This window comes from Ranitomeya imitator, chromosome 5, assembly GCF_032444005.1.
Source record: "Ranitomeya imitator isolate aRanImi1 chromosome 5, aRanImi1.pri, whole genome shotgun sequence".
NCBI lineage: Eukaryota > Metazoa > Chordata > Amphibia > Anura > Dendrobatidae > Ranitomeya > Ranitomeya imitator.
The window spans coordinates 417,904,039-417,922,978 of record NC_091286.1 but is presented as its reverse complement, the minus strand read 5'-3'; the positions used below and the strand labels follow the sequence as shown (position 1 = coordinate 417,922,978).

The window sequence follows — 18,940 nt, the reverse complement described above, 5'->3', positions numbered from 1 at the left end:
GAGAGTGTAGAGAGTGACCCCTTGACATAACTGGGGGGAATGTACCACCTGATTATTTCTCTTGGATTAGGGGTGACTTTATAAGGTTTGCTTCTAATCCAGTTCAGTGCTTTTTATTCAGTTCTGTTGCATAGGTGTGTGGTGATTGCTTCCTGGTTGAGCTCTTGTTGCTTCTCATTACTTGCTAATGGTTCTTTTTTATTAGTTTTTGTCTAGGGATTTCCATTTTTTTTTATTTGGGCTTTTTGCTAGGTTTGGATGTACTATTGTACCTAACTCCACAGTGTCCACATCACCAGATATCAGCTACCCTGCAATAGCAGTCTGGGAAGGGCTTTGTTATAGGGAAGGTGCCATCAAAAAAATTGTAAATATGTAAAGAATTAATGATTACATTTTCTTAAAAAATATTATCATTTGTTTATAATTTAGTAAAATATGAAAAATAATTTGAAAAGTTTTGGAATTTCCACTTTTCAACACTAGGGGGAGCAGCTGCTGAAATTTCAGAAAAACCTAGTGTACAAATAGCTCACATTACAGCACTGCAGTAATTATGGGCGGAGTCTGCTGACGTGTGTGATGCCTCCTATCCTCTCCTTATGGGTGTTTGCTAAGGGATTAGAGAGGATGATATTCAGGAACCCAGTGAGAAGCCATTTTGTTGGTGACTGCAGAGTATGGCTGCCGTCACACTAGCAGTATTTGGTCAGTATTTTACCTCAGTATTTGTAAGCCAAAACCAGGAGTGGAACAAATAGAGGAAAAGTATAATAGAAACATATGCACCACTTCTGCATTTATCACCCACTCCTGGTTTTGGCTACAAATACTGAGGTAAAATACTGACCAAATAATGATAGTGTGAAGGCAGCCTTATACTGACAAGTAGACAGTCACCAAGGATGGCAGGCAGCAAAAGGATTCTGGGAGATATGTGGTGGAGGGAGCAGGGTGACAGCAGCACAGAGTATTTCAGGAGAGCAGTGTGCTGGTCTATGGGGGCCCCCTGTTTGGTGCGCGGAGCAGCCAGGGATTGTACATAGACCGCTGTCTTTTATACACATGGATGGACCGTCTGCTCCACAGAAATCCAGGAAACATTTCCGCGGATTGATGGCCTGTTCTGATCCAGACTTTGCATGCAAAGACCCCATTCCCCTCCTCAGATCCTGTCTTCTCCATCCTGTCCTGGCAATATGTGAAAGCGAGGCGACAGGCGCAGTCCGGGGTGACGCTGGGAAGGAAATGTAGCCATATAGTAACAATAAAAATGAGACCCCTCTCTTCAGCTGCCTCACCAGCCCTGACTGCACCTAACTGGAGGTCACGCTGTCCCCTCTATTACCCCAGACCCGCGTGCAGGTGCTCAGCCAGAACCACCATAGAATGGGTCCGCTTTCTGAAGATAATACTGCCATAGTGTTCTCGCATAATACCGTCATATAGATCACACACAATACTATCAAATAGATCACACAATACTGTCATACAGTTCTCACATAATACCACCATATAGATCACACATAATACCACCAGTGTTCTCACATACCGCCATATAGATCACACATAATACTGCCAGTGTTCTCACATACCGCCATATAGATCACACATAATACCGCCAGTGTTCTCACATACCACCATATGCTTCTCACATAATACCGCCAGTGTTCTCACATACCACCATATAGATCACACATAATACCGCCAGTGTTCTCACATACCACCATATAGATCACACATAATACCGCCAGTGTTCTCACATACACCATATAGATCACACATAATACCACCAGTGTTCTCACATACCGCCATATAGATCACACATAATACCGCCAGTGTTCTCACATACCACCATATGCTTCTCACATAATACCGCCATATAGATCACCCATAATGCCGCCACATAGATCTCACATGTATTGTAAATAAAGACTCGGCCAGAATAAAGTCCTTTATTAATCTTTTTTATACCATACCGAACGCATAATCCTCGACTCCCTCATCTCCCACAACAAAAATAATAAACCACAATGGGGAAAGACACGCAGGGGGGAGAGGAGTGCATAGGAGAGGATTAGATACTGACTGCTGAGCCGTGTATCTAATCCTGTTCTGTGTGATACTGTGCTGCGCCGTGTATCTAATCCTATCTTGTGTGATACTGTACACAGGACAGGATTAGCTACACAAGACTAGATTAGCTACACAGGACAGAGGTAGCAGTGGTAGATGGTATATAGAGGCAGGCAGCAGTCGTAGATGGTATATAGAGGCAGGCAGCAGTGGTAGATGGTATATAGAGGCAGGCAGTAGTGGTATATAGGGGCTGGTAGCAGTGGTATATAGGGGCTAGTAGCAGTGGTATATAGTGGCTGGTAGCAGTGGTATATAGGGGCTAGTAGCAGTGGTATATAGGGGCTAGTAGCAGTGGTATATAGTGGCTGGTAGCAGTGGTATATAGGGGCTAGTACCAGTGGTATATAGGGGCTAGTAGCAGTGGTATATAGGGGCTAGTAGCAGTGGTATATAGGGGCTAGTAGCAGTGGTATATAGGGGCTAGTAGCAGTGGTATATAGGGGCTAGTAGTAGTGGTATATAGGGGCTAGTAGCAGTGGTATATAGGGGCAGGTAGCAGTGGTATATAGGGGCTAGTAGCAGTGGTATATAGGGGCAGGTATCAGTGGTATATAGGGGCTAGTAGCAGTGGTATATAGGGGCAGGTAGCAGTGGTATATAGGGGCAGGTAGCAGTGGTATATAGGGGCAGGTAGCAGTGCTATATAGGGGCTAGTAGCAGTGGTATATAGGGGCTAGTAGCAGTGGTATATAGGGGCAGGTATCAGTGGTATATAGGGGCTAGTAGCAGTGGTATATAGGGGCTAGTAGCAGTGGTATATAGGGGCAGGTAGCAGTGGTATATAGGGGCAGGTAGCAGTGGTATATAGGGGCTAGTAGCAGTGGTATATAGGGGCAGGTAGCAGTGGTATATAGGGGCTAGTAGCAGTGGTATATAGGGACAGGTAGCAGTGGTATATAGGGGCTAGTAGCAGTGGTATATAGGAGCAGGTAGCAGTGGTATATAGGGGCAGGTAGCAGTGGTATATAGGGGCTAGTAGCAGTGGTATATAGGGGCAGGTAGCAGTGGTATATAGGGACAGGTAGCAGTGGTATATAGGGGCTAGTAGCAGTGGTATATAGGGACAGGTAGCAGTGGTAGATGCATAAGAAAATAAAAACTCTGTACTTACCTTCAGTCCTCTCCCAGGAAGTGCTGAGTCATGGTCAGGGCAGAGCAGTGTGACGATCTCCCTGCTCTGCTCTGAACAGGTTGGCAGTGAGCAGTGATTGCAGCCTGTGCTGTAATAATAAGTACAGGCTGCAATCACAGCTCCTGGCTGCAGATACTCACCCCGAACCTCTCTTCCCAGCAGCAGCTTCTCCCTGGCAGCTCCTGCTATGATCGCACACACTGAGCTGTGTGTGCGATGACAGAGGAAAAAAACAAAATGGCCGCGATCTCCTCTCACAGCTGTGACGTAGCAGCCCAGGGGGCGTGCCCAAGTCACAGCTGAGAGGCAGGAGGAGCGGCCTCAATGAAAGATGCGGTCGGAGCCCGACTGTTGGCTCCTATGCCCATGGCTGCCGTAAGTGAGGTGTGCAAGTGTCGTGCCCAGACACTTACACCCACACTAATGAAAATGGCGGCCTCCAGTGGCAAAAGTAAAAATGAATAAATAAAAAAGTATTAAAGTACTACATTTACTTTTGTATTAAAAATAATTGATTATATAATCAATAATTATTAATACAAAAACTAAAATCACGGCACCCTCCCTTTAAGCACCCCTCCCCTTTCTGAGTGAGTAATCAATATCTTGGCCCTCAAGGACTTGTCTATCAGTGGTGGCATGTGCAAAGTGCATCTGTGACTGCACTTTTGCTGGTCCAATTTGAGTCACTACAGAGTAGCTATTCCTGTTCATAACACACTGACCTACGAAGCCATCCATAATCTGTTTTCCTCATATATCTCTGAACTAATCTCCAGATATCTCCCATACACATAATCTCAGTTCCTCCAAAGACCTCCTTCTTTCCTCCACAATTGTACGTTCCTCATCCAATCGCCTGCAAGACTTCTCCCAAGCATCCCCCATCCCGTAGAATTCTGTACCTCAACATATCTGATTGCCCCTTACATTCAGAAATTTCAAGCAGATCTTGAAAACCCATGTCTTCAGAACATCTTGCAGCCTGCAACGACCCCGTTGCCACCTCAATAAGAACAGATCTGTTGCCCCCAAACCTACTGTCTTCTTCCCCATTATCCTGTAGAATGTAAGGCCGCAAGGGTAAGGTCCTCTCCCCTCTTTACCTCTGTCACTAATAGTTTGTATATTGTAATATTTATAAGTGTTTTGCATGTAAACTCTCCTCATGTACAGCACCATGGAAACAATGGGGCATTAAATAAAATTAATAATAATCATCCACATGATGTTCCACCCAGTCCTCAACCCTGCCCTCCTTGCCAGACTATGCATAGCAGAAAGCTGAGCAGTTTGCACCTATGTTTCATCATCATCAGAGATGTGCTGTGATGGTCCGCTGACCGTTTGCACTCAATCTATTTTAGCCAAATTTGTGTATCAAAATTCAAATAATGCTCCTTCCCTTCCAAGCCCTACTGTTTGTCCAAACTAAGGTTTCTGACCAGACTTGGGTTGTCAACGTGCTCAGAATTAACTGGGTAACAAATTGTAGGCTTCATTTTCTCATGCTATTCCTTGTAAAAGTAAAAATTTGGTGGCTAAAGCAACATTTTCATGGAAAAATAAAATTTTTTCTTTTGTTTCATTACAATTTGCATTCATTCCTGTGTACTACCTGAAGGGTAAAACCATTTCTTGACAGCAATTTTGAAGTATTTCAGAAGTGCAGTTTTTAAAATGGAATCACTTTGGTAAAATTGGTGCTAAACTTTTAATCCTTCTAACATCCTAACAAAATAAAATAACATTTAAAAAAATGATTCAGAAAATGTTACTTATTCATTAACTTACACAACATAACTAACTGGTTTAATGATATAAACATTAAAATTTTGAAAATTGCGAATTTATAATTTTTTTTTACCATTTTCACAAATAGATGCAAAACATATCTACCTAAATTTACCACTAACATAAAGGAAAAAAAAATGGCTGAATCACTGTAATATATTGAAAAATCCCAGAATTATTAACAGTGACACTTGTCAGGTTTTAAAAAATGGGCTTGGTCATTAAAGTTGAAATTGGCTTTGTCATTAAAGGGTTAAAGCGACGGTTACACTTTAATGTTTGTTGACATTCTCATTTGGAGCTGCCCCAGCTACCATTCTGGTTGTCACACAGGTCTCTAGGAACAGATAAAACACAATAATGGCAGAATATAGTGTCAAACTTTTGTGGTTTTCAAAACAACTGTAGTGGCATCTACAGTATGTAATATTAAATGGCCACTAGTGTTTCAAGAAACTGCACAATTTGAGTGTACAGACAAAAATAAGAAACCTTGAAATGTATCTTATCGGAGAAACATGCCTTTCTACACTTATGACCACTTCTGCTGCCTCCTGAACTCACCATTCAGTCAGGAAAAAGAAGATGAAATCCTTTGTGGTCAAAGCAGATTGCCAGCACAATGAGATGTAACAGCCTAATGTAGTCTTTGGGTGGGGAGAGTGAGTAGCATTAACCCCTTCATGACCCAGCCTATTTTGACCTTAAAGACCTTGCCGTTTTTTGCAATTCTGACCAGTGTCCCTTTATGAGGTAATAACTCAGGAACGCTTCAACGGATCCTAGCGGTTCTGAGATTGTTTTTTCGTGACATATTGGGCTTCATGTTAGTGGTAAATTTAGGTCAATAAATTCTGCGTTTATTTGTGATAAAAACGGAAATTTGGCGAAAATTTTGAAAATTTTGCAATTTTCACATTTTGAATTTTTATTCTGTTAAACCAGAGAGATATGTGACACAAAATAGTTAATAAATAACATTTCCCACATGTTTACTTTACATCAGCACAATTTTGGAAACAAAATTTTTTTTTGTTAGGAAGTTATAAGGGTTAAAATTTGACCAGCGATTTGTCATTTTTACAACGAAATTTACAAAACCATTTTTTTTAGGGACCACCTCACATTTGAAGTCAGTTTGAGGGGTCTATATGGCTGAAAATACCCAAAAGTGACATCATTCTAAAAACTGCACCCCTCAAGGTACTCAAAACCATATTCAAGAAGTTTATTAACCCTTCAGGTGCTTCACAGCAGCAGAAGCAACATGGAAGGAAAAAATGAACATTTAACTTTTTAGTCACAAAAATTATCTTTTAGCAACAATTTTTTTATTTTCCCAATGGTAAAAGGAGAAACTGAACCACGAAAGTTGTTGTCCAATTTGTCCTGAGTACGCTGATACCTCATATGTGGGGGTAAACCACTGTTTGGGCGCACGGCAGGGCTTGGAAGGGAAGGAGCGCCATTTGACTTTTTGAATCAAAAATTGGCTCCACTCTTTAGCGGACACCATGTCACGTTTGGAAAGCCCCCGTGTGCCTAAAAATTGGAGCTCCCCCACAAGTGACCCCATTTTGGAAACTAGACATCCCAAGGAACTTATCTAGATGCATAGTGAGCACTTTGAACCCCCAGGTGCTTCACAAATTGATCCGTAAAAATGAAAAAGTACTTTTTTTCACAAAAAAATTCTTTTAGCCTCAATTTTTTCATTTTCACATGGGCAACAGGATAAAATGGATCCTAAAATGTGTTGGGCAATTTCTCCTGAGTACACCAATACCTCACATGTGGGGGTAAACCACTGTTTGGGCACATGGTAAGGCTCGGAAAGGAAGGAGCGCCATTTGACTTTTTGAATGAAAAATTATTTCCATCGTTAGCGGACACCATGTCGCGTTTGGATAGCTCCTGTGTGCCTAAACATTGGCGCTCCCCCACAAGTGACCCCATTTTGGAAACTAGACCCCCCAAGGAACTTATTTAGATGCCTAGTGAGCACTTTAAACCCTCAGGTGCTTCACATATTGATCTGTAAAAATGAAAAAGTACTTTTTTTTCACAAAAAAATTATTTTCGCCTCAATTTTTTCATTTTCACATGGGCAGTAGGATAAAATGGATCATAAAATTTGTTGGGCAATTTCTCCCGAGTACGCCGATACCTCATATGTGGGGGTAAACCACTGTTTGGGCACTCGGCAGGGCTCGGAAGGGAAGGCGCGCCATTTGACTTTTTGAATGGAAAATTAGCTCCAATTGTTAGCGGACACCATGTCGCGTTTGGAGAGCCCCTGTGTGCCTAAACATTGGAGCTCCCCCACAAGTGACCCCATTTTGGAAACTAGACCCCCCAAGGAACTTATCTAGATGCATATTGAGCACTTTAAACCCCCAGGTGCTTCACAGAAGTTTATAACGCAGAGCCATGAAAATAAAAAATAATTTTTCTTTCCTCAAAAATGATTTTTTAGCCTGGAATTTCCTATTTTGCCAAGGATAATAGGAGAAATTGGACCCCAAATATTGTTGTCCAGTTTGTCCTGAGTATGCTGATACCCCATATGTGGGGGTAAACCACCGTTTGGGCGCACGGCAGGGCTTGGAAGGGATGGCACGCCATTTGGCTTTTTAAATGGAAAATTAGCTCCAATCATTAGCGGACACCATGTCACGTTTGGAGAGCCCCTGTGTGCCTAAACATTGGAGATCCCCCAGAAATGACACCATTTTGGAAACTAGACCCCCAAAGGAACTAATCTAGATGTGTGGTGAGGACTTTGAACCCCCAAGTGCTTCACAGAAGTTTATAACGCAGAGCCATGAAAATAAAAAAAAAAAATTTTTTTCTCAAATATGATCTTTTAGCCTGCAATTTTTTATTTTCCCAAGGGTAACAGGAGAAATTTGACCCCAAAAGTTGTTGTCCAGTTTCTCCTGAATACGCTGATACCCCATGAGTGGGGGTAAACCACTGTTTGGGCACACGTCGGGGCTCAGAAGGGAAGTAGTGACTTTTGAAATGCAGACTTTGATGGAATGGTCTACGGGTGTCACGTTGCGTTTGCAGAGCCCCTGGTGTGCCTAAACAGTAGAAACCCCCACAAGTGACCCCATTTTAGAAACTAGACCCCCCAAGGAACTTATCTAGATATGTGGTGAGCACTTTGAACCCCCAAGTGCTTCACAGACGTTTACAACGCAGAGCCGTGAAAATAAAAAATCATTTTTCTTTCCTCAAAAATAATGTTTTAGCAAGCATTTTTTTAGATTCACAAGGGTAACAGGAGAAATTGGACCCCAATAATTGTTGCGCAGTTTGTCCTGAGTACACTGATACCCCATATGTGGGGGTAAACCACTGTTTGGGCACACTTCAGGGCTCGGAAGTGAGGGAGCACCATTTGACTTTTTGAATACGAGATTGGCTGGAATCAATGGTGGCGCCATGTTGCGTTTGGAGACCCCTGATGTGCCTAAACAGTGGTAACCCCTCAATTCTAACCCCAACACACCCCTAACCCTAATCCCAACTGTAGCCATAACCCTAATCACAACCCTAACCGCAACACACCCCTAACCACAACCCTAACCCCAACACACCCCTAACCCTAACCACAACCCTAATTCCAACCCTAACCCTAAGGCTATGTGCCCACGTTGCGGATTCGTGTGAGATATTTCCGCACCATTTTTGAAAAATCCGCGGGTAAAACACTGCGTTTTACCTGCGGATTTTCCGCGGATTTCCAGTGTTTTTTGTGCGGATTTCACCTGCGGATTCCTATTGAGGAACAGGTGTAAAACGCTGCGGAATCCGCACAAAGAATTGACATGCTGCGGAAAATACAACGCAGCGTTTCCGCGCGGTATTTTCCGCACCATGGGCACAGCGGATTTGGTTTTTCATATGTTTACATGGTACTGTAAACCTGATGGAATACTGCTGCGAATCCGCAGCCAAATCCGCACCGTGTGCACATAGCCTAATTCTAAAGGTATGTGCACACGCTGCGGAAAACGCTGCGGATCCGCAGCAGTTTCCCATGAGTTTACAGTTCAATGTAAACCTATGGGAAACAAAAATCGCTGTACACATGCTGCGGAAAAACTGCACGGAAACGCAGCGGTTTACATTCCGCAGCATGTCACTTCTTTTGTGCGGATTCCGCAGCGGTTTTACAACTGCTCCAATAGAAAATCGCAGTTGTAAAACCGCAGTGAAATGCGCAGAAAATAACGCGGTAAATCCGCCATAAATCCGCAGCGGTTTAGCACTGCGGATTTATCAAATCCGCAGCGGAAAAATCCGCAGAGGACCAGAATACGTGTGCACATACCGAAACCCTAACCCTAGCCCTAACCCTAACCCTACCCCTAGCCCTAACCCTAGCCCTAACCCTACCCCTAACCCTACCCCTAACCCTACCCCTAGCCCTAATCCTAACCCTAACCCTAACCCTAACCCTATTCTAACATTAGTGGGAAAAAAAAATTTCTTTATTTTTTTATTGTCCCTACCTATGGGGGTGACAAAGGGGGGGGGGTCATTTATTATTTTTTTTATTTTGATCACTGAGAGATTATATCTCAGTGATCAAAATGCACTTTGGAACGAATCTGCCGGCCGGCAGATTCGGCGGGCGCACTGCACATGCGCCCGCCATTTTGGAAGATGGCGGCGCCCAGGGAGAAGACGGACGGGACCCCGGCTGGATCGGTAAGTATGATGGGGTGGGGGGGACCACGGGGGGGGATCGGAGCACGGGGGGGGGATCGGAGCACGGGGGGGGGAATCGGAGCGCGGGAGGAGTGGAACGGAGCACAGGGGGGCTGGAATGGAGCACGGGGGGGTGGAACGGAGCACCGGGGGGGGGGGTGGATCGGAGTGCATGGGGGGTGATTCGAGCACGGGGGGGTGATTGGAGCACGGGGGGAGCGGACAAGAGCACGGGGGGGAGCGGAGCACTGGATGGAGGGGAGCCGGAGCAGTGTACCGGCCAGATCGGGGGGCTGCGGGGGCGATCGGTGGGGTGGGGTGGGGGCACATTAGTATTTCCAGCCATGGCCGATGATATTTCAGCATCGGCCATGGCTGGATTGTAATATTTCACCCGTTATAATAGGTGAAATATTACAAATCGCTCTGATTGGCAGTTTCACTTTCAACAGCCAATCAGAGCGATCGTAGCCACGAGGGGGTGAAGCCACCCCCCCTGGGCTAAACTACCACTCCCCCTGTCCCTGCAGATCGGGTGAAATGGGAGTTAACCCTTTCACCCGGCCTGCAGGGACGCGATCTTTCCATGACGCCGCATAGGCGTCATGGGTCGGATTGGCACCGACTTTCATGACGCCTACGTGGCGTCATGGGTCGGGAAGGGGTTAAGCACTATGAAAGACTAGGCAGACACAGGCAGACAAATCCTTCAGAAGAGAAATCTTGTGGAAAATGTAGAGTAGATGTCATTTAATGGCCATTAATAGAGTTGTTATGCCCAACAGTGGCACAAGTGGATTTGTAGAACCATTGTGCCACAGGACCGGGCCTGCCGAGGAAGGTGTGGAGCTATGCAACTACCAGGTGTTCACTGGAGCTCCAGATGATTGAGACAGATTAGGCTGCAGGTAGCTGCCAGGTACTACTCCTAGGCAGATCCTAGGATTTCAGGTGCTGAAGATCGCTAACGCGATCTAGGGCTATGTTCAAACACATCGTTATAGGATACTGGATCAGGGACTGGCCGCACATGAACAAGGGACAATGTTCAGGTACTGGCTGTACTGGGACCAGGGGTCTTTGAGAACACGATTGGTTGCTCCAGGACCAGGGGACAACATTCAGGCACTGGCTTCATTGGAACCAGGGCACTTTCAGTTCAGGACTGGCCACTTTAGAACTACAGGACAAAGTTCAGGCCCTGGCCACATCAGGAACAGGATGCGGGAGCACTGGTAGAGCGCAAACTACCTAAAAACTCAACTCATTGTTTGCTTGCACTAGGCGTGCCGCCAGGAGCTGTGGCGCACACACTAACATGAAGCAATAAGTACACTAACATGAAGTATGGCCGGGACATGCAGGGGCGCCGACAATAACACTACAAGTGTTACTCCTCATACATACACGACAGCCTATTCTAAAATGACTCCTGAAAAGATGTGCATGGTTGATTTCATTTTTCTTGCTGCCTGAGTAAAAATTAAAATGGTGCCCAATGCAGGCGCATGTATTATATGGTAAAAAAATGACCTACAATCAGGATTCTCCAGGTGAAAACAAATTTAGAAATACTAAATCTGCATATATTTTATTTTTTATTTATGTGGTGAAAAATTTAGAATTTTTAAAACAATAAATTCTGTTTTGAGACCTTTAACTTTTGTATTTTTTTATGGACCTGTAGTAAAGCTAAAAAATTTTCATGGAGAGCTGATATTTTTAAATATACAAATTGGCAGTAGATACAACATTTGATTATTTTTATTATATTTCTCTAGAGTGGTGAGGTGAATAAAAAAGGTTTTCTGGCATTTTGATTTTTTTCTTTGGCAGACCGTACTTTTAAGGATGCGACAATACGTACAAAATATATTATTTTTTTATTTATTTAATTACTATATTAATAATGATGGGTAAGTAGATTGCTGCCAATGTTCTATTATTTTTTTTTTTTTATACATTTCTAGTTTTAAATGTGATTGATGGCTTATAGCATCTACTGTAATGTCACAATATTGCAGTATATAGGACAAATCATGGATTCTGAATCTCAGCATGTTTATAATTTTCACAGGAATGAAGATGGCAGTAACAGGGGCCTTTAGAAGGCCACCTGCGGCAATGGCAACTCATCAATGCCCCACAATTGATTTGTGGGTGGTCAATGGGAGTTGTTGCACATGAGAACCCCGTGACTGCTTCATTTAAATAACTCTTTATTTTCGCCACTGTTGTTAAATATAGATGCTGGCTATGTACAATAACATAGCCAGCACTTACCATATGTGGAGGGAGCTCTGCTCAGGGGCCTACTCTATACATGCTGATTGGCTAAAGGGAACCTGTCACCTGAATTTGGCGGGCTCTGTTTACGGTCCGATGGGCGGTGTTTTCTGTTCTTTCATGCACCCCTTCCTTTCCCGCTGGCCGCAATATTGTCTTGAATTTGATTAGGTTTCCTCCGTAGTACACGCGTGCGCAAAGCAATCTTGCCTTGCGCACGTGCAGTATGCTTTGCCCAACTGCGGGCAAAGCCAAAAAGCATTAGTGCGCATGCGCCAGTGCACTATGTCCCGGAACACAGCAAAATACTTCTGGGACATAGTACGCCGGCGCATGCGCACTAATGCTTTTCGGTTTTGCCCGCAGTTGGGGAAAGCATACAGCGCGTGCGCAAGGCAAGATTGCTTTGCGCACGCGTGTACTACGGAGGAAACCTAATCAAATTCAAGACAATATTGTGGCCAGCGGGAAAGGATGGGGTGCATGAAAGAACGGAAAACACTGCCCATCAGAACGTAAACAGAGCCCGCCAAATTCAGGTGACAGGTTCCCTTTAAGTGGGGATCTCGGAGAGCATTTTTTTGAGAGATACCTTATATTGATGTCTGATACTAGATGCTCAACACACCTCAGAGCAAAAGTGACCCTGACGACGGGTTCACATTACTTGAAGGCAGCACTGGAAAAAGGTGTAATTTATTGCAATATAATCCCAGTCACTAGTGTATTTATTATCATATTCTTGTTTTCCAACAGATATTAATGAATGTCTGAGTAACCCATGTAGAAATGGAGCCACTTGTAATGATTTACCCAACAGTTTCTCCTGCTCCTGTGTTCCTGGATTCACTGGCAGATTCTGTGAAATAAGTGAGTTTCTGACAGATAGAGGGGGATTCTATGACTGTTATTTCTTCTTTACTGATGATAACTTAATGTTCTCTTGCAGATATTAATGACTGCACCAGGACATCATGTAGTAATGGAGGCGTCTGTATAGACTTGGTAAATGACTTCATCTGCTCATGTCCTTCTAGCTGGGAAGGGAAAACGTGCAACGAAGGTATTACTTTAATTGTTTATGTTGTGATAAGAGTTAAATATTAGGGATGAGCGAACATGCTCTGCTCAGTGATACTCGGTTATCACTTGAGTATCAGGGCGGTGCTCGGATGTACTCGTTACTCGGAGAGTAATGGACAGTGCTCTATGTAAAACCTGAATACCCACACCACATTTTTGGTACCTGTTACATGGCCAATAAGCATACGGGGATTGCCTGCACATCACTGTAATGCCATAGCCATCTTGGTGCGGGTTGATTGGCTGCCCGTGAGACATCATCAGGGGTTATAAAAGAACCAGTACCGCAGCTTGGCACACTGGTGCCATTGCACAGCTTTGTGACACCTTGTATTGGAGGGAGAGAGTGCTTATCTGTGTATTGTGCACAGTATAATGAATCAGAGGCCTGTACTGTTGATACTGGTGCTTAAGCTAAAGGTACCTTCACACTGAACAACTTTCCAACGAGAACGACAGCGATCTGTGACGCTGCAGCATCCTGGATAGCGATCTCGTTGTGTTTGACACACAGCAGCGATCAGGATCCTGCTGTGACATCGCTGGTCGTAGCTAGAAGTCCGGAACTTTATTTGGTCGTCAGGTCGGCGTGATTCGTCATGTTTGACAGCAAAAGCAACGATACCTGCAATGGTTTTTCATGGAGCTAACAACCAGCAAGAACGATAAGTACGTCACTGGATCGCTCCTGCATCGTTCAGCTGTTGCCGGTGTTTGACGTCTCCTAGCGACCTAAACAGTGACGCTGCAGTGATCGGCTCGTTGTCTATATCGCTTCAGCGTCACTTAATGTGACGGTACCTTAACCCCTTAAGCCCCGAGGGTGGTTTGCACGTTAATGACCGGGCCAATTTTTACAATTCTGACCACTGTCCCTTTATGAGGTTATAACTCTGGAACGCTTCAACGGATCTTGGCGATTCTGACATTGTTTTCTCGTGACATATTGTACTTCATTTTAGTAGTAACATTTATTCGATATAACTTGCGTTTATTTGTGAAAAAAACGGAAATTTGGCGAAAATTTAGAAAGTTTCGCAATTTTCCAACTTTAAATTTTTATGCCCTTAAATCACAGAGATATCTCACGCAAAATACTTAATAAGTAACATTTCCCACATGTCTACTTTACATCAGCACAATTTTGGAACCAAAATTTTTTTTTGTTAGGGAGTTATAAGGGTTAAAAGTTGACCAGCAATTTCTCATTTTTACAACACCATTTTTTTTTAGGGACCACATCTCATTTGATGTCATTTTGAGGGGTCTATATGATAGAAAATACCCAAGTGTGAGACCATTCTAAAAACTGCACCCCTCAAGGTGCTCAAAACCACATTCAAGAAGTTTATTAACCCTTCAGGGGTTTCACAGGAATTTTTGGAATGTTTAAATAAGAATGAATATTTAACTTTTTTTCACACAAAATTTATTTCAGCTCCAATTTGTTTTATTTTACCAAGGGTAACAGGATAAAATGGATGCCAAACATTGTTGTACAATCTGTACTGAGTATGCTGATAGCCCATATGTGGGAGTAAACCACTGTTTGGGCGCATGGCAGAGCTCGGAAGGGAAGGAGCGCCATTTGACTTTTAAATGCAAAATTGACAGGAATTGAGATGGGACACCATGTTGCGTTTGGAGAGCCACTGATGTGCCTAAACATTGAAACCCCCCCACAAGTGACACCATTTTGGAAAGTAGACCCCCTAAGGAACTTATCTAGATGTGTGGTGACCACTTTGACCCACCAATTGCTTCACAGAAGTTTATAATGCAGAGCCGTAAAAATAAAAAATCATATTTTTTCACACAAATGATTTTTCGCCCCCAATTTTTTATTTTCCCAAGAGTAAGAGAAGAAATTGGACCTCAAAAATTGTTGTGCAATTTGTCCTGAGTACGCTGATACCCCATATATGGGTGTAAACCATTGTTTGGGCGTATGGCAGAGCTCGGAAGGGAAGGAGCGCCATTTGACTTTTCAATGCAAAATTGACTGGAATTGAGATGGGACGCCATGTTGCGTTTGGAGAGCCCCTGATGTGCCTAAACATTGGAACCCCTCACAAGTGACACCATTTTGAAAAGTAGACCCCTTAAGGAACTTATCTAGATGTGTGGTGAGCACTTTGACCCAACAAGTGCTTCACAGAAGTTTATAATGCAGAGCCGTAAAAATAAAAAATCTTATTTTTTCACAAAAATGATCTTTTCGCCCCCAATTTTTTATTTTCCCAAGGGTAAGAGAAGAAATTAGACCACAAAAGTTGTTGTGCAATTTGTCCTGAGTGCGACGATACCCCATATGTGGGGGTAAACCACTTTTTGGGTGCATAGCAGAGCTCGGAAGGGAAGGAGCGCCATTTGACTTTTCAATGCAAAATTGACTGGAATTAAGTTGGGACGCCATGTTGGTTTGGAGAGCCCCTGATGTGCCTAAACATTAAAACCCCCCACAAGTGACACCATTTTGGAAACTAGACCCCATAAGGAACTTATCTAGATGTGTTTTGAGAGCTTTGAACCCCCAAATGTTTCACTACAGTTTATAACGCAGAGCCGTTAAAATAATTTTTTTTTTTTTTTTGCAAAAATTATTTTTTAGCCCCCAGTTTTGTATTTTCACAAGGGTAACATAATAAATTGGACCCCAAAAGTTGTTGTCCAATTTGTCCTGAGTACGCTGATACCCCATATGTGGGGGGGAACCACTGTTTGGGCGCATGGCAGAGCTCGGAAGGGAAGGAGCGCCATTTGGAATGCAGACTTAGATGGATTGGTCTGCAGGAGTCACGTTGCATTTGCAGAGCCCCTGATGTACCCAAACAGTACAAACCCCCCACAAGTGACCCCATATTAGAAACTAGACCTCCCAAGGAACTTATCTAGATGTGTTGTGAGAACTTTGAACCCCTAAGTGTTTCACTACAGTTTATAACGCAGAGCCGTGAAAATAAAAATTCTTTTTTTTTTTCACAAAAATGATTTTTTAGCCCCCAGCTTTGTATTTTTACAAGGGTAACAGAATAAATTGGACCCCAAAAGTTGTTGTTCAATTTGTCCTGAGTACGCTGATACCCCGTATGTGGGGGGGAACCACTGTTTGGGCGCATGGCAGAGCTCGGAAGGGAAGGAGCGCCATTTGGAATGCAGACTTAGATGGATTGGTCTGCAGGCGTCACGTTGCATTTGCAGAGCCCCTGATGTACCCAAACAGTAGAAACCACCCACAAGTGACCCCATATTGAAACTAGACCTCCCATGGAACTTATCTAGATGTGTTGTGAAAACTTTGAACCCCCAAGTGTTTCACTACAGTTTACAACGCAGAGCCGTGAAAATAAAAAATCCTTTTTTTTCCCACAAAAATGATTTTTAGCCCCCCAAATTTTTATTTTCCCAAGGATAACAAGAGAACTTGGACCCAAAAAGTTGTTGTCCAATTTGTCTCGAGTACGATGATACCCCATATGTTGGGGTAAACCCCTGTTTGGGCACACGGGAGAGCTCGGAAGTGAAGGAGCACTGTTTTACTTTTTCAATGCAGAATTGGCTGGAATTGAGATCGGGCGCCATGTCGCGTTTGGAGAGCCCCTGATGTGTCTAAACAGTGGAAACCCCCAATTATAACTGAAACCCTAATCCAAACGCACCCCTAACCCTAATCCCAACTGTAACCCTAACCACACACCTAACCCTGACACACCCCTAATTCTAATCCCAACCCTAATCCCAACCGTAAATGTAATACAAACCCTAGCCCTAGCCCTAACCCTAGCCCTAACCCTAACCCTAATGGGAAAATGGAAATAAATACATTTTTTTTAATTTTATTATTTTTCCCTAAGGCTAGGTTCACATTGCATTAGGGAAATCCGTTTAGCACTAGCGGATTGCGCTAACGCAATGTCTTTTTAGGTGTCGTGTTTAGTGGTCGCGTTAACGTCCCCGCTCTGGAAGATCGGGGATCGGACCTCGGGCGCGCCGCGGACGCTGCAAGCAGCGTCTGAGGCGCGCCACAAAAGAATGGCACCTTGCTAGCGCGAGCCGAAAATGGCACGCTCTAGCGATGCGCTACACCCGAAAATCACATTGCTGTCAATGGTTGTGCTAACGGACCCGTTGCACGGCGTTAATTGTGACATTTTCGCCGTGCAACGCTGTCCGTTAGCGTTAACCCATTAACGCAATGTGAACCTAGCCTAACTAAGGGGGTGATGAAGGGGGGTTTGATTTACTTTTATAGCGAGTTTTTTATATCGGATTTTTATGATTGGCAGCCGTCACACACTAAAAGACGCTTTTTATAGCAAAAAAGTTTTTGCGTCTCCACATTTTGAGACCTATAATTTTTCCATATTTTGGTCCACAGAGTCATGTGAGGTCTTGTTTTTTGCGGGACGAGTTGACGTTTTTATCGGTTACATTTTCGGAAATGTGACAGTTTTTGATCGCTTTTTATTCCGATTTTTTGTGAGGCAGAATGACCAAAAACCAGCTATTCATGAATTTCTTTTGGGGGAGGCGTTTATACCGTTCCGCGTTTGGTAAAATTGATGAAGCAGTTTTATTCTTCGGGTCAGAACGTTTACAGCGATACCTCATTTATATCATTTTTTTTATGTTTTGGCGCTTTTATACGATAAAAGCTATTTTATAGAAAAAATAATTATTTTGGCATCGCTTTATTCTCAGGACTATAACTTTTTTATTTTTTTGGTTATGATGCTATATGGCGGCTCGTTTTTTGCGGGACAAGATGACGTTTTCAGAGGTACCATGGTTATTTATATCCGTCTTTTTGATCGCGTGTTATTCCACTTTTTGTTCGGCGGTATGATAATAAAGCATTGTTTTTTGGCTCGTTTTTTTTTTTTTTTTCTTACGGTGTTCACTGAAGGGGTTAACTAGTGGGCCAGTTTTATAGGTCGGGTCGTTACGGACGCGGCGATACTAAATATGTGTACTTTTATTGTTTTTTTTTTATGTAAAGAAATGTATTTATGGGAATAATATTTTTTTTTTTCTGCTTTATTTAGGAATTTTTTTTTTATTTTTTTTTTACAAGTGTGGAAATTTTTTTTTTTACTTTTTCACTTTGTCCCAGGGGGGGACATCACAGATCACCGATCTGACAGTGTGCACAGCACTCTGTTAGATCGGTGATCTGACATACAGCCGGGCAGGATTAGAGCTGCAGCTGCAGCCTGATCCTGACCCGGAAGTGCTCCCTGCAGGACCCGGATGCAGCCCGGCGGCCATTTTGGATCCGGGGACTGCAGGGAGAAGACGCTCAGTACACGGTGAGTACATCACCGTGTACCGATCGTCTCAGGGAAGCCCGCAGGGAGCCCCCTCCCTGCGCGATGCTTCCCTGCACCGCCGGCACACCGCGATCATCTTTGATCGCGGTGTGCCGGGGGTTAATGTCCGGGAGCGGTCCGTGACCGCTCCTGGCACATAGTGCCGGATGTCAGCTGCGATAGGCAGCTGACACCCGGCCGCGATCGGCCGCACTCCCCCCGTGAGCGCGGCCGATCGCATATGACGTACTATCCCGTCCATGGGAATTAAGTCCCAGGTCACCTGGACGGGATAGTACGTCATATGGGATTAAGGGGTTAAGCCATCATACTAACAGACCTTCTGAGAGCTAATTGTTTGCTTTTCTGTTTGTATCACATAATCACAAACAATTTGCATTTAGCCAAGGGAAGGCAGAGAGTCACAGGAGTCTGTAGACAAGGAGTAGGACTGTGCAGTCCATTAGCAAATATA

The 18,940-nt window shown here is 43.8% G+C and overlaps 1 protein-coding gene across 1 annotated transcript in view; it reads left to right on the top strand.

Annotated features, from left to right (window-relative positions):
- The window catches only part of LOC138638067 (mucin-4-like), a 497,598-nt gene that overhangs the window by 60,631 nt on the left and 418,027 nt on the right, over nucleotides 1-18,940 (top strand). Inside the window, exons 7-8 of the mRNA XM_069727050.1 lie at nucleotides 12,830-12,943; nucleotides 13,023-13,136. Coding sequence (XP_069583151.1) covers nucleotides 12,830-12,943; nucleotides 13,023-13,136 — 228 coding nt within the window. The remainder of the gene's footprint in view (nucleotides 1-12,829; nucleotides 12,944-13,022; nucleotides 13,137-18,940) is intronic.